Genomic DNA, 15,441 nt, shown 5'->3' on the forward strand with positions numbered 1-15,441 from the left:
TATATATATATATATACACACACACACACATTTACACAATAAATAGTATTTTTTGCTAACTAATGTAATACTTAAGTAGCATTAAAAAAATATCATAAGAAGAAAGAGGGAAACCCTAAAAGCTTGATTACCAGTGACAGATGAGTAGTGAAACATAACTGTCTTTCTTCTATAAATAGATATATTCACAAAAGGATATATTCATAAGTTGTAAGTCAAATGTAGATAAATGCAAATGTCCTAGTGAAGTTTTTATTTAAAAAAAAAACACTGAGATTGACATGTGTGCAAAGCAGAAAAAAAATCAACTTCTAATATATTTGTTTTGTAAATACAGATTTTCATAGAATGGGTTTTAGCTGTGATGGTTCACAGTCCCTCAGTAATTTCTGAGCCGAACAGTGTTCTGGCCTCCATAATCTCACCTTTTTTCTTTATCCAATTTGAACTGTGTAATAGGTCAGGATTATTTAAAAAAAGAAAACAGTACCCCAAATAAGAGTAAGACAAGAAGTTCTTGGCTTAGGAAATTGAAGTAACATTCTAGAAATCTACCAACACTTTGGTCTAGGAGTTGTCTCAGAAAAATAAAGCCATAGAAATACTATTGTTGTTGTTGTTAGCTGGGGTCCCGTAGATTGTGACTCATGGCAACCCTATGTGTGCAGAGTAGAACTGCTCCATAGGGTTTTCAAGGCTGTGACCTTTCAGAAGCAGATTGCTAGGCCTGTCATCCCAGGTGCCTCTGGGTGGGCTAGAAGTCATTTGTGCTACCCAGGAACTCCCATAGAAATACTATCCTGTGAATGACTGAGAAAAAAGTGACGAGATTTTTTTAATGATCAAAATTAAATCAAGCTCATTAAATAATAATTAATTTGAATAATCTAACATTTAATTCTACATCAGTAATAAAGACTTCCAGGAGCCCTGGTGGCACAGTGGTTAAAATGCTTGACTGCCGACCAAAAGGTCAGCAGTTTGAATCCACCAGCGTCTCCATGGGTGAAAGATGTGGCAGTCTGCTTCTCCAAAGATTTGCAGCCTTGGAAACCCTATGGGGCAGTTTTACTCGCTATGAGTAAGAATCAACTCGATGGCAATGGGTTTGGTTTAATAAAGACTTACCAGAAAAGAAACACACTAATAATTGCCCCAGTGACAAGCAACTGCACTGTCAGGAGGAGGAATACTTTTCTAATGAAACCTGAGGAGACAGAAACATTATTTCTTATGACAGAAACAAATACTCAAGAGTAAAACTATAAATGTAGTCAACTATTTTTTTGAGTCCAAGAAACCTTTAGTAATAAAGTATTTTTGATGATCATGATAGAAAACTTTTCTCATATTTCTTTTATTTTATTAAGGTAAAATGTATAGAACAAAACATTTGTCATTTTAACCATTTTAAAGTGTACAATTCAGTGACATTAATTACATTCTCCACGTTGTGCAACCATCACCATTATCCATTTCCAAATGTTTTTCATTACCCTAAACAGAAACTCAATGTCCATTAGCTAATAACTTCCCATTCCCCTTCCTCCCAGTCCCTGGTAACCACTAATTAATTTTTGTTTCTATGCATTTGCCCATTCTAGATGTTTCGTATTTTTATATTACATAAAAATATATAATATTTGCCCTTTAGTCTGACTTATTCAGGCAACAAGACAATTTGTTCTTTTCTCTGACTTATTTCACTCAATATAATGTTTTCAAGATTTATCCACGTCATAGCTTGTATCAGAACTTCATTTGTCTTTATGGATGAATAATATTCTATTGTATGGCTATACTACACTTTGTTAACCATTTATATGTTGATGAACACTTAGGTTGTTTCCACCTTTTGGCTATTGTGAATAATGATTCTGTGAACATTGGTGTAGAAGTATCTTTTTGAGTTCTTGCTTCCAAGCCTTTTGGGTATATACCTAGAAGTGGAATTGTTGGTTCATATGGTAATTCTGTTTAACTTTTTGAGGAACTGCCAAACTGTATTCCACAATGGCTATAGCATTTTATGTTCCCATCAGCAATGGATGAGGCTTTGAATTTCTCCACATAGTCACCAACGCTTGTTATTTCCTGTTTTTCTGAAAATAGGCATCCTAATGGAGGTGAGGTGGTATCTCATTTTGTGGTTTTGATTTGCATTTCCCTAATAACTAATGATGTTGAGCATCTTTTCATGTGCATATTGACCGTTTGTAGCTCTTCTGTGGAAGAATGCCTATTCAAGTCCTTCGCCCATTTTTCTTTTTTTTTAATTGGGTCATTTGTCTTTTTGTTGTTGAATCTTCTGGTTGGGTTTTTTTTTTTTTTTTTGAGGATAGTAAAGTGAATGCTAGTTTAGAGTCAGCAACTAGAATAATAACAAAAATACAGCTCTGCAGAACTTTTGGAAAATACTCAATCTGAATTGCCAGAAGTATTTTATTAAAGATCTGAAGGTTTACCCACTGAAGCCTCAAAATTTTAAAAACAACTTAGGAATTAAATTCCTTAGTATGCACTCCCCATACTCCTTTGGACCAAAAGTGGTCTGAACATATGAAGATGACACAGCCCCATCGCTGGGAACCCAGCTGCACCCTGGCACAGAATGGAGAACAGAGATATCTCAGGATCTCCTGGCAAAGAGGGCATTTATCCCCCAACCCCCACCCCCACAGAATTGGATATGGGCTGCTGGGAGTTTGCAGAGCATTTCTGACACTTTTCTCTGGGGCCTTCCTACCTTTAGCAACTCCCTTCCCTCCTACTAACTGATGCAAAAACTAGTTAGGTAAGACCAAAGAGTTGCAAGTGAATGGCATGCCAAAGCACAATGCACGGCAAGTTGGCACCACTTCGGGCTGCTAAGAGGCTTTTTTTCTTACTTGCTACTGCACAGGTTTTCCTGGGGCCCTACAAATATGGGGCTGTAATGACAATTTACATTTTTGTGGCTTTATCCCAATTCAAAAAAGAAAAAACATGGCTTAAAGTTGCTTTGTAGGATAGCCAGGAGCCCTGGTGGAGCAGTGGTTAGAAGCTTGGCTGCTAACCAAAAGGTTGGCCTTTCAAATCCACCAGCTGCTCCTTGGAAATCCCAGGGGGGCAGTTCTACTCTGTCCTATAAGGTCACTACAAGTCAGAATCGACTCCACGACAACAGGTATAGGATAGCCAGCTCCGGCGTTTTGCTGGACTATTTCTCTGTATAGGAAGTGTGACAACAAAAATACGAGTCTGAGCTATCTTAATCAAAACACCAGAACATATATACCCAAATGTGTGCTGCTGCATTAAAATATTCATTTAGCCAATGTGAATTGGGCACCTAAAATGCCAGGGACTGTGAAGGAATAAAAATTAAATGTCCCAACTCTTAAGGATAGATACACAGCTCAGTAGACTAGAACTGAGAGTCCAAAAGAAACCCCTCCATTTATGATTAATTAATTTTTACAAAGGTACCAAGACAATTCAGCAAGGAAAGAATAGTCTTTTCAACAAACGGTACCGAGACAACTGGCTATCCACACACAAAATGATGAATTTGGACATCTTCTTCATCCCATACAAAAAAATTAATTCAAAATGAATCATAGACATAAATGTGAGAGCTAAAACTTTAAAACTCTTAGAGGAAAGTGTAAATCTTAGTGCTCATGTATTAGACAATGATTTCTTAGATATGCACCTAAATATAAGCAGCAAAAAAAAAACAAAAAAAAAAAACAGATAAATCGGACTTCATCAAAAATAAAAATATTTGTGCACCAAATGACACTTTTTTAAAAGTGAGAAGACAACCCACAGATGGAAGAAAATATAGTATTTACAAATTATATCTGATAAGGGACTTGTATCCAGGATACATAAAGAAAACTTACAACTCAATAACAAGAAGACAATAACATAATTAAAAATGGGGAGAGCTTGTGTAGTCCCCTCTCACATTGATGCTGGACTTGGCCACATGATTTGCTTTGGCTAATGGGACATTAGCATGTGTGATCCAAGCAAAGGCTTGCTAAGCCGCTTGCGCATTGGGGCTTGTCCACCTGGTACACTCCTTTTCGGGACGCAGCTGCCATGTGGTGAAATGCTCAAGCCACAAGAAGAGAGCTAACAACCAACACCAACTGCCAGCCATGTGACGGAGCCATAATGGCCACTGCAGCCCCAGCTAACATCCAATTGTGACTGTATGAGAGAACCCAATCAAAACTAGCAATAAGGCTGCCCACCTAAACCCTGGAAATCCACAGAATAATGAGAGATAATAAAATGATCATTGTTTTTTCTAAAAAATGGGCAAAAGGATTTAGACATTTCTCCAAAGAAGATAGGTGAATGGCTAATAAGACACTCCCATCATTAGTCATTAAAAACCAAAACAAACAAACCTGTTGCCGTCAAATGGACTCTGACTCATAGTGACCCTACAGGATAGAGTAGAATTGCTCTATAGGGTTTCCAGTGCAGTAAATCTTTACGGAAGCAGATTGCCACCTTTTTCTCCCACAGCATTAATCATTAGAGAAATGCAGATCAAAGCTACAATTATATACCCTTCAAACACGAGAATGACTGTAATCAAAAAGTTAGAAAACCCCCAAAACTATAGCCCTCAGATGCTCTGCTAACCCAGAACAGAAACCATTCCCAAAGCCTACTTTTCAGACAAAGATTAGACAGGCCTATGAAAGAAAAATAACACACGTGAGGAATGGGCTTCTTAGTTTAACCAAATATGCGAGACCAAATGGGCAGCTCCTGTCCGAAAGCAGGACAAGAAGGCAGGGACAGGAACTGGACAAATGGACACAGGGAACCCAGAGTAGAAACGGGAAGTGTGCTATCACATTGTGAGGATTGCAACTAATGCCACAAAACAGTATGTGTATAAATTTTTGAATGAGATATTAGCTTGAGCTGTAAACTTTCACCTAAAGCACAATAAGAAACAAAAAAAAAAAAATGTTGGACAATAACAAGTGTTGCTGAGGATATGAAAAAACAGGAACACTCATTTATTTTTGGTGGGAATGTAAAAAGGCGCAGCCACTCTAGGAAAGTTTGGCAGTTACTCTAAATGTTAAACATAGAGTTACCATATAGCTCAGCGACTCCACTTCTAGGTATCTACCCAAGAGAAAGGAAAACATATATTTACCAAAAAATGTGTACATAAATTTTATATCAGCATTATTCATACTAACCAAAAAGTGGAAACAACACAAATGTTCACCAACTGACAAATGGAAAAACAAAAGGTGGTATATTCAGGCAATGGAATGTTATTCAGCAATAATGCATGCATGCACCTTGAAAACATTACACTAAGTAAAAGAAGCCCATCACAAAAGATCACATATTGTACGATTCCATTTATATGAAATGTCCATAATAGGCAAATTCATAGAGACAGAAAGTAGATTAATGGTTTCCAGGGGCAATTAATGGAGGGAGGGGGCAATGGGGAAGTGATTGGGCTTCTTTTGAGAGTGATGAAAATGTTCTAAAAGTAGATTGTGGTGATAGCTGCACAACTCTGGAAATATACTAAAAACCATTGAATTATACACATAAAAGGGTGAATTTTATGGCATGTAAATTATATCATGGCGTTGCCGTGAGTCAGAATCAACTCGATGGCAAAAAAAAAAAAAAAATTATATCTCAAAAAATCTGCTTTAAAAAATTGTAGCCCCTACCTCCATAACTCTTATTAACCCATTATCCTGTTCTACTTTTCCTTTTTCTCGTAGCACTTTCATCTTCTCCTGTACGGTACAATTTAAGAGGGTGCTGGGGAGAGGGGACAGCCTCTGCCCTATAGAAGAGGTAGTAGATACAAATAACTAATTCTAATATTGGTGAGGAGGCTTTACATATTTTTTATGTAGCTGTGATACCACCTTAAGCCTCTTTTCCTCATCTGTAAAATGGCAATAATACTACTTAATTCATAGGGTTGCTGTAAGAACTAAATGCAATAATGTTTCCCTTGCACAATACCCCAGAAAGGGTTACCACCTGTGGCAGCGGTTGCTAGTTGCTTACTGACATCCATTCTCCCCAGCTTCCTCACTTTCACACCCAGATCTTATTAAGGATGGGAATGGGCCAACTAAAACACTGCACATAGAGGTGGCCATGTGACACAAGTAGGGCCAATGACATGTAATTGGAAACTCTTTCATGTGGTTTCTGGGAAAGCCTCCTAAAAGGCATCAGATTTGGCCAATTCTCAAGGCACCTGTTCACGAATGGCGCCCCCTGGAGTTGTCAGTGCAGTAGTCCTGCCTTGGCCCTTGATTGCCTTGGCTGTTGGCCTTTCCCTTCTTCCTACCTGGAAAACTGGAGCTCCTGAGGCATCTTTCCAGCCATGGGATGGAGGGTGGGGGTCATAAGGAGATAGCAATGGGGATGCAAATTTCACAGTCCTCCTCCAAGTTGTCCAGACCCTAAGAGGGCCTAAGGGGGCAGAGTGGCAGCTCAAAACAGCCTAGGTCCCAGTGAACACCAGGGGCCTGAAGCATTAATCTTGAATTGCCTACCTCCAAACTTCATATTTCATGGGAGAAAAACAAAACTTCTCATTTGTTTAAGCCACAGTTTTTTAGGTTTCTGATACTCACAGCTGAATGTGTTTCCTAACTTATACAAAATTAATATTTAGGACATTTAATTAATATTTTTTGAAACCAAAGCCAACATTATGGTATCACCTTGTATGTAGGCAAGACATTCTACAACCAACAACCAATTCCTATTTCCTAAGAAAACTAAAAATCATCCACCATAACACACATTATGAGTTTCTGAAGGCCCTGGACAATTTGGGGCAGTCTACTATAGAAGTCCTACATGCTTCTTGGTAAAGCATGACTAGGAAAAACAAAAGCAAAACTAAATCTTTCTGACAATCCACTCTTCCAAAAAGGTAATTTCTTTACTCTCACCTCTGCGGACAGATGCATCTGAGAATGGGCCACGTACGTTTGTACTGCTGTCCTCTGGGGTGCTCTCATCTGAAATTTGTATCACATAAACACTTGCTGGTTCACCAGTCTTTGGCTGAGGATTCCTAGGAGTTTGTGCTGGCCCTTCTGAACCTGAGGATGTGTAGTGCTGATCAGATTTGGGCTGGACATTTTCTTTATCTGCTGCTTTCCGAACCAGATGTAAATGATCTCCAGAACTAAAGTCTATTGGTTCACTGACCTCCAAGTTCATCTTCCTGGGGCAGGGGGAGAATTGTTATTCATGTCTTTATGATCATACTGCTACCATGTTAGCATCCTCATAACAATTAGATGATTTTTTCTTCTTAATTTTAACTGCCTTTGCTCAGTATTTATTGAGTCAGTGCCTAATAGGTATTTACTGAGTGAATAACAAATAAATATTTGTAAAATGAGGCCTGTGGAGTAAAATAATCTGTCGTCTATTTGGAATTAGTATTTTTACAAATTCATTTTAACAAGTAGTTAATAAGTCCCCCCTTATGCGGAAAGCATGGCGCTTCCCTTATCATCTCCACCCTCAAATAGCTTACAGTTTGGAAGAGAAGATAATTAAATAAGCAATAGTATAAAAATTGGCATGAGCAAGGCCAGAGACAATGGAAGGTGCTATCACAGCCCCTAACAAAGTCTGAGGGAAGATGCTGGGAGTGGACGAGGTTGTTGAAAGCTTCCAGAGAGAGTGAGGTTTAAAACTAAGGCTGGAAGATGAATAGGGATTAGCCAAGTGAAGAGGTGGAGGAAGATCATCCCAGGCAGAAGAACCAGCCTAGACCAAGACTGGAGAAAGTAGAGAGGGCAGGTTCCAGAAATGGATGGAAATTCATGTGGGCAGAGCAGAAAGTATGAGGGGGAAAATGGAAAGAGTTTAGCCAGAGGGGTAGTGGGGGCAGGTCACTGAGGGGCTAGCAAGAGAAATTAAGGAATCTGGACTCCATCCTGAAGGCCATGGGTGTGGTAGGCAGAACAATGGCCTCCTAAAGATGTCCACATACTAATCCCTGGAACCTGTGAATATGTTACCTTGCATGGATGGCAAAAGGGGCTTGCAAATGTGATTAAGTTACGGATCTGGAGTTGGTGAGATTATCCTGGATTACCCACATGGGCCCAAGGTAATCACAAGGATCCTTATGATCATGCTTAGAAGAGGAAAGCAGGAGGGTCAGAGTCAGAAAAGCAGATGTGATGACAGAAGCAGAGGTTGGAGGGATGCAATTGCTGGCTTTGAAGAGGGAGGAAGAGGCCGTGAGCCAAGGAATACAGGCAGGCTCTAAAAGCAGGAAAAGGTAATGGAACAATTCTCCCGTAGAGCCTCCAGAAAGGAATACAGTCCTGCTGACACCTTGATTTTAGCACAGTGAGACTGATTTTGGATTTCTGGACTACAGTAAGATAATATGTTTGTGTGGTTTTAAGGCACTAAGTTTGTGGTAGTTTGTGACAGCAGCAATAAAAAGCTAATACTCTGAGGAACTCAAAATTTTCCAGCGGGGGACTGTGAGGATCTGACTAGAAAGGTTATCCTGGGTATAGTGTACAGAATGGGTCAGAGTAAGCAAAAGTGGAAGCAAGGTGACCAGAAATTCAGAGAAGGGATGATGGTGCACATGGCCACAATGGTTTGTAGCCAGAACACAGCTGTTGGAAAACCAGTACTAAAATGACCCAAAATTACAAAGGAATAGGCCCCCATTAACCTCATGGAGAACACAGAGACTCAGGCAAGCCCCCTGTTACTGGCCTTCTGTCCCACAAAGAGAGCCATGGAGGAGTTTGAGAAGGAGATTGCTGAGATGACAAAGGCTTGGACAAACTGAAGGCCGACTGGAACATGGTATGAAAGGAAGGTCTGAACAGCATACAGTGCTCTTGGGGAAGCTGACTCAGTTTTGTAAAGGTGACCCTTCTCCTCAAGTTAATCTCTAAATTTTACAAAATACATTGAGTTTTTTTTTTCAGTACTTGAAAATGTAACTCTAAATTCATCAGAAGGTGTAAATGTGTGAGAATAATCAAGAAAAAAGGGAAAGAGAAGGATTATGGGAGGAGGCTAGTAGTAATTTACCTTATTAGAAATCAAAATATCATAAAGCTATGTAATTAAAGATATGGGACTAGCATGGAAATTGATAAATAGATCAATGGAATTGAAGGGACTCAAGAAACAGATTCACTGTATATATGGGAATTGAATATCTGATAAAGGTGGTATTTGAAATTATTGTTCTATGGTGTTAGAACAACTAGCTATTAAACCAAATAAAGTTTAATAGCTAATTCACATCCTATACAAAAATAGATTCCAGATGAATTAAAGACATTATCATAAATAAGAATACCCATAGATATTCTACAAGAAAATATAAAAGAATATTTGTGCAACCCTTTGTAACAATACCACAAAAGAAATACTTGACAGATTTGAGGTACAGAAACATTTTAAATGCCATTATAAAAAGAATACCTTAAATTTGAAACACCAATAAATTTGAAATGCAAAATTGAAAAAAATATGTGCAATATTTACTATACTGTAAGAAGAACTTTGACAAATTAATAAGGAAAAGATGGGCAACCAAATAGAAGATGAGAAAAGACCATAAATAGGCAATTTATAGGGAAATTAAATGGTCAATAAACTTAGGAGAAGATACCTCACGAAAAAAAAAAAAAGAGAACTGCAAATAAAAACTACAGTGAAATATCATTTTTTGCATAAAAGACTGGCAAAAATTAAAAAGATAATTCTTAGAATTGCGAGGGTGGGAAGAAATGGATTGTATGGGCCCTAGGCACATTTGCCTCCATGGGTTCAATCCTCCATAAAACAATATTAAAAATGTATTTTATGCTTGACTACTGGGTTCAAACCCACCCAGCAGTGCCATGGAAGAAAGGCCTGGCAATCTGTTCCCATAAAGACTATAGCCATAAAAATCCTGTGCAGCAGTTCCACTCTGTGACTCATGGGGTCACCATGAGTGAGAATTGACTCAATGGCAATGGGTTTGGTTTTGGTTTTGGGATAAAGACTAATATAATCTGAGCTGAATTGACTATTATATATTCATTATTATTCTGATTTTAAAAGAAATTAAAATTAAAAAATTTTCATGGCCCCGAAAGTATCATGGACCCTTGGCACTATGCCTACTGTGCCTAGGGGAGAAGTAGGCCCTGGGAAAACCTCATAGGAGTTGGTAGGAATATAAACTTTTTTTGGTGGGCTATTTGTCAGCATCTAACAAAATTCAAAATGTGCATTCCTTTAGACCCAACGGTTATATTTTTAGGAATTTATCTCATTAAAATACTCACACAAGTAGGCAAAGATATATGTATACGGAAATTCATTGCATCATTGTTTGTAGTTGCAAAAAATTTAAAACATTCTAAATATCCACCAGCAGGAGAATGGTTTTCATTAATTTTGGCACAGGAAAAAGCAAATCTACATGAATTAATGTGAAAATTCTCCATAACACACTTTTGAATGAAAAAGCCAGATTAGAGAATAACATTCAGTAAAATTCCACTAATAATTTACAAACACACATTTCCAGAGACTGGAAAGATACACTACAAACTGTTAATACGGATATATTTAGCACAGCAGAGTTGAGTAACCCTATAATTTATACTCTGAAATGTGTGAATTTTTACAATGAACATTTATTGTTTATATAACAAAAAAAGATATTTACATTTCGAAGAGTAAAAGAAATATTTCTCTTTTGATAAAGTCTGGAGCTCCTCTGAGGAAAGCAAGCTTCACATCAAGCTGAGAAGCATGAAAAGATGCTCAAATAACGAAGCTCAGGTTGGTTCCCTCCTGCCCTGCAAATCAGAAAGGGTACGGCAGCAAGATTTTCAAAGTATTCAAAACAAACGCAACTGAGTTTTCTTCATGAAACTACATTTGGCTGGTGTCTGAATCACAAAATGAGGTTTTCACCTGGTCCAAAAAAAGCTTCCCTCACTCGTAGGCCAGCGGTCATCCAAAAGACTAGCAGGCACCAGGTAAGAGAAGCAAAGTTCTGAGCGACAGTTAGAGGAACGACAGTTGGAGAGTGGGGTGGGCCAGGGACTCCTGTGCCTAAGAGAGGCTTGGAGTCAAATCCAACCTGCTGAGCCTCATAATGGTCAAACGGCCTCAGCTAATGCACTCTGTGCTGAGCCTGAGCTCACTCTGGAGCCTACCCCTGAATCTCCAAGATCAATTCCAGGTCAAGGAGTGTGGAAGCTGTCCTGAAGCCTTAGCAAGAGGCTGCCAGAGAACGCGATGTCCTCCCCACCATGACATCGCTTTCTTTTAAGCAGGAGAAGGATGCTTATGAAACTAGGGAGACCACCAGGAATCCCCACACAGTTATTTCAAATAAGTAAGACTTGTTTATAATAAAATAGGTATTGGTTTTTGTGATAGATGATGATGTTGGTGCCTCCCATGGTACAGGGAAATGCAGACTTGTGGGCTGCAGGCCCATGAGGAGGCTTACAGTCCCATTTCAGGCTGCTTGGTGAGAGAAGTCAGATGACTAGGTAGAAAGAAAGCAGCCAGGATGAGCCCCTCTTCCCTGGATTTCTAGTCAGGGAGCGGAATGGGAGCAAAAACTTGTTCTGAATGGAAATTGTTGCTGAGAAGAGGTATACTCTCTCTTTGAAGCTAGCCCCTTAGTATAGTTTATATATCTGCTTTTTATTTTTTTTTAATCTTAAAAGTTTTAATTAACGAACCACACAATACCTACATTATGCCAATTAGACTATATGCAAACACTCATAACCCCTGGGGAATTCAGCTTTATTCCTTTCCCTTAGTGTTAATTTTAAAGACCTTGGGAAGTATCTATATCTGTATTCACAGCTTACACACACACACACAAAACACTGGAACATCCCCAAATTGTCTCTATGTGTTCCAGTTGAACTCTTGCCCTGAGTGCAGTCTGGGTGCCCATCTCACATTGTATCAGTCTGAGAACTCTCCCCTGGAACCTCTGGGAACCCTGGTCTGGCCACCTGTGACTTAGGGTCAGACCCTTCACTGATGGTATGGTCCTGTGTTTTTTGTTTTTGTTTTCCTAACCACCCAGTTTCACATGAACTTTTACAAAAAATTGACCATATGCTGGACCTTAAAGCAAGTCTTAATAAATTTCAGAGGATTGAACATGTTATGTGACTATAGTGGCAGTAAGTAACCCATATACTTAGAATTTAGAAATATACTTTTAACGTGTCAAGGAGAAATGACAATGAAATGAAAAAATATTTTTAGGTGAATAACAATAAAAATATTACCAATCAAAACTTATGATATGCAGCTAAAGCAATAATTAAAGGAAAATTAATAGTCTTAATTAAATACATCCACTGGAAAAGAAGAAAGGCTGAAATAAGTCATCTAAACATCCATCTCAATAACTTAGTAAAAAAAAAAAAAAGGTTAAGTTTAGTAAAAAAGGCAGTTCTTTGGAAAGACTGATAGCATTGATAAATGCTTGGTGAAAATGATCAAGAAAAAAAGGGAGAAGGTCCAAATAATATCAAGAATGAAAATGTTCTTTTTTTTTTTTTAACAGATCCTATGAACATTAAGAAATCCTAAGATGATATTATAATAATTTTATGCCAATATAGATGAAATGGACAAAGTCCCTAAAAAGCACAATTTACCAAATCTGACACAGTAAAAATATAGAAAACCTCAATAGCCCAATATAAAAAAATTAAATCTGTAATTTAAAACTTTACTACAAGGAAAACCCCAAGCACAGAGATCTTTACTAATGAATTCTTCTAAACACTTAAGGAAGAAATAACATCAATCTTATACAAACTCTTCCAAAGAGAAGAAAAAGAGGAAACACTTCCTAACTCACTTTATGGGACCAACCCTGATGCTGAAACCTGACAAAGATATTACAAGAAAGGCAAATTATAATCCCACCTCACTCGTGAAACACAGATGTAAAAATCTTAAAACAAAATATTAGTAAATCAAATCTAGCAATGTGTAAAAAGGATAATACATCATATCCAAGTTGGATTTATTCCAGAAATGGCAATGTCAATTTATCATTCAGAAATCAGTGTAACTCACACATTAATAAAGAAAAAAAATCATGATCATCCCAACAGATAAGAAGCTTTTGGTAAAATTCTACACATTCCTGATAAAAACAGGAATAGAAGGGCGCTTCTTAACCTGATAAAGAAAATCTGCATCAGTGTGGTGGTTACCTCTGGGTAAGGGGCAAGAGGCGGGTATTGGGGGTAATGTTTTATTTCTTGGTTTCGTTGGTGGTTGGTTACCTGACTGTACTTCATGATATAATTAAGCTGTACACTTAAGAGCTGAATACTTTACAGTACCGTATCTTTACTATACTCCATTTTTAAAGGTTGTAAAATAAATTTACAAGGGAAAAAAACATAGAGTAGTTCTTCCTGATGATCTCAGGAAGGTTGAGGGTATGGCCAGGGGCTGTGGGAGCTGCAAGGACGAGATGAGACCACATGGAGATCAGCGGGAGACAGGAGAAATCGAGAAAGGTTGATGTGACCCAGGGCAGTGTTGTGTGTTGGAGAGGAAGCTGGTGAGCGGATGGCCAAAGTTTTTAGTGTCTGAGGGGGAAGTATCTTGGAGATGAGGGACACAGGAGTCAGTACCAGAGGGATAGATACATTAGCTAGCATGGAATTTAGTGCCTAGATTCCCTCACACACAGTGTCTTGTTCTAAAAAGAGACAGCACTCTTTAGCTATTCTTCTAAACCATTTTGCATTTGGTCTTAATCCCCACAACAATTCTGAAAAGTAGTTAATATTATTTCGTTTTACTGCTGGGGAAATCTAGGCTCACAGCAAGTTTGAGCCACAGCCCAGGCTTCAGGGCTGCTTGGAACCTCTGTCCGGATGTGGTGTTGAGAGCAGCGGCTGTGATGGCAGCTCTCAAATCGCCGACCTCAGTTGATCATCAGTTAACTCAATGGTAAAATAGGGATAATAATATCTCGTTCCCAGGGATGTTGTAAGCAATAAATGAGATTTTGTGACGTCATAGGCGTTCCATACATTTTTCTTCTTCCTCTCCCCCCACACGCCATCAAGATCTCTCCTAGCATAACAAATCTAGGAAACCCAGGAGCTTGAAGAGGGGTATGCAACCACCGCTCTAACAAGTGAGGTGAGAAGAAGGGACTCAATTCGTTGGCCAGGGCTGTGTTGAATGGCCACATTAATAGCAGCCAGTTGGATTCTCAGTGCGCAGGTTCTACGCCAGCTGTTCTTACGTGTGGTCCAGGGGCTGCCTGGAACTGAGAACTTTTTTTTTTTGATTCCTCGTAATCAAAACTGTTCCCCAACCATGCTGAGCCAGTTATTTGCCTTTTCCACTCTCATCTTCTCACTACTGTACAGTTCGGTTTTCCGGAGGCTACGTGATCTACAGTGACATCATCATCCAAAGACTAATGAATGTGTGCTTGACATCCTTAGACTTTAAAATGTGTTTTCACTTCTAATACATATGTGTCCATGGATATAACCCACACAAACAAAAGTATTTGGGGTTTCCAATGATTTTTGAGAGCATAAAGGGGTCCTGAGTAAGATTGCCAGAGTTAGCAAATAAGAATACAGAATGCTCAGTTAAATTTGAATTTCAGACAAACGACTATTGCATGGGGCGGATTAACCAGTAAACAAGGTATACACGGGTTTGTGTTTACTTACTAATCTGTAGTGCACAATTTCACATGGGTTTCACCACATCTTTGCTGTGGTGAAAAACAGGTGAAATTGTGTACTAGTTTAGTAAGTAAGCACAAGTAAGCCCGTGAGTACACTTACACTAAAAAATTATTCGTTGTTTATCTGAAATTAAAACTTAACTGGGCGGCCTGTATTTTACTTCTCAATTCTAAGCCTGAGACCAAAAAGTTTGAGAAACACTACCCCACCCACCAACCAACGGAACCGCAGCGCGCCGCTAGTAATTCAGGGGGCGGTACTTCCGGTCAGGCGGGTCGGGCAGCCGTCGCATTCGGCCGCGCTCATTGCCGGAAGCCCGGCTTTCCTCTTACGCCAGGCCCCCCGGCCCAGCTTCCGGTCCCGCCTCCTGCGTCCACTAGTCGCCCCGGGCTGCGGCGAAGCGCGGAGACCTGGAGCAGGGTTCCTGCCTCCAGGGGGCAGCGGTCGCGGTGCCAGCCCTGTCGAGTCGCTAGGAGCGGCGGGCCGACCAGCGGGCGGCCAGAGCCAGCGGCCGCCATTCCCGTGTCGCTGCGTCCGCGGGGGCCGCCCGAGTCGGCAACGATGCCGCTGGGCCTGAAGCCCACCTGCAGCGTCTGCAAGACCACATCGTCCTCGATGTGGAAGAAAGGCCCGCAGGGGGAGATCCTCTGCC

The 15,441-nt window shown here is 39.5% G+C and overlaps 1 protein-coding gene across 1 annotated transcript in view; it reads right to left on the minus strand.

Moving 5' to 3' along the window:
- LOC101353020 (protein lifeguard 1) overlaps positions 1–7,259 on the minus strand; it is a 26,565-nt gene extending 19,306 nt beyond the window's left edge. Inside the window, exons 1-2 of the mRNA XM_012559492.2 lie at positions 6,966–7,259; positions 1,129–1,207 (exon numbers count right to left, since the gene is read on the minus strand). Coding sequence (XP_012414946.1) covers positions 1,129–1,207; positions 6,966–7,239 — 353 coding nt within the window. The 5' untranslated portion in view covers positions 7,240–7,259. The remainder of the gene's footprint in view (positions 1–1,128; positions 1,208–6,965) is intronic.
- Positions 7,260–15,441: the final 8,182 nt, after the last annotated feature.

Source organism: Trichechus manatus, unplaced genomic scaffold (assembly GCF_000243295.1).
Source record: "Trichechus manatus latirostris isolate Lorelei unplaced genomic scaffold, TriManLat1.0 scaffold00253, whole genome shotgun sequence".
NCBI classification, from domain to species: Eukaryota; Metazoa; Chordata; class Mammalia; order Sirenia; family Trichechidae; genus Trichechus; species Trichechus manatus.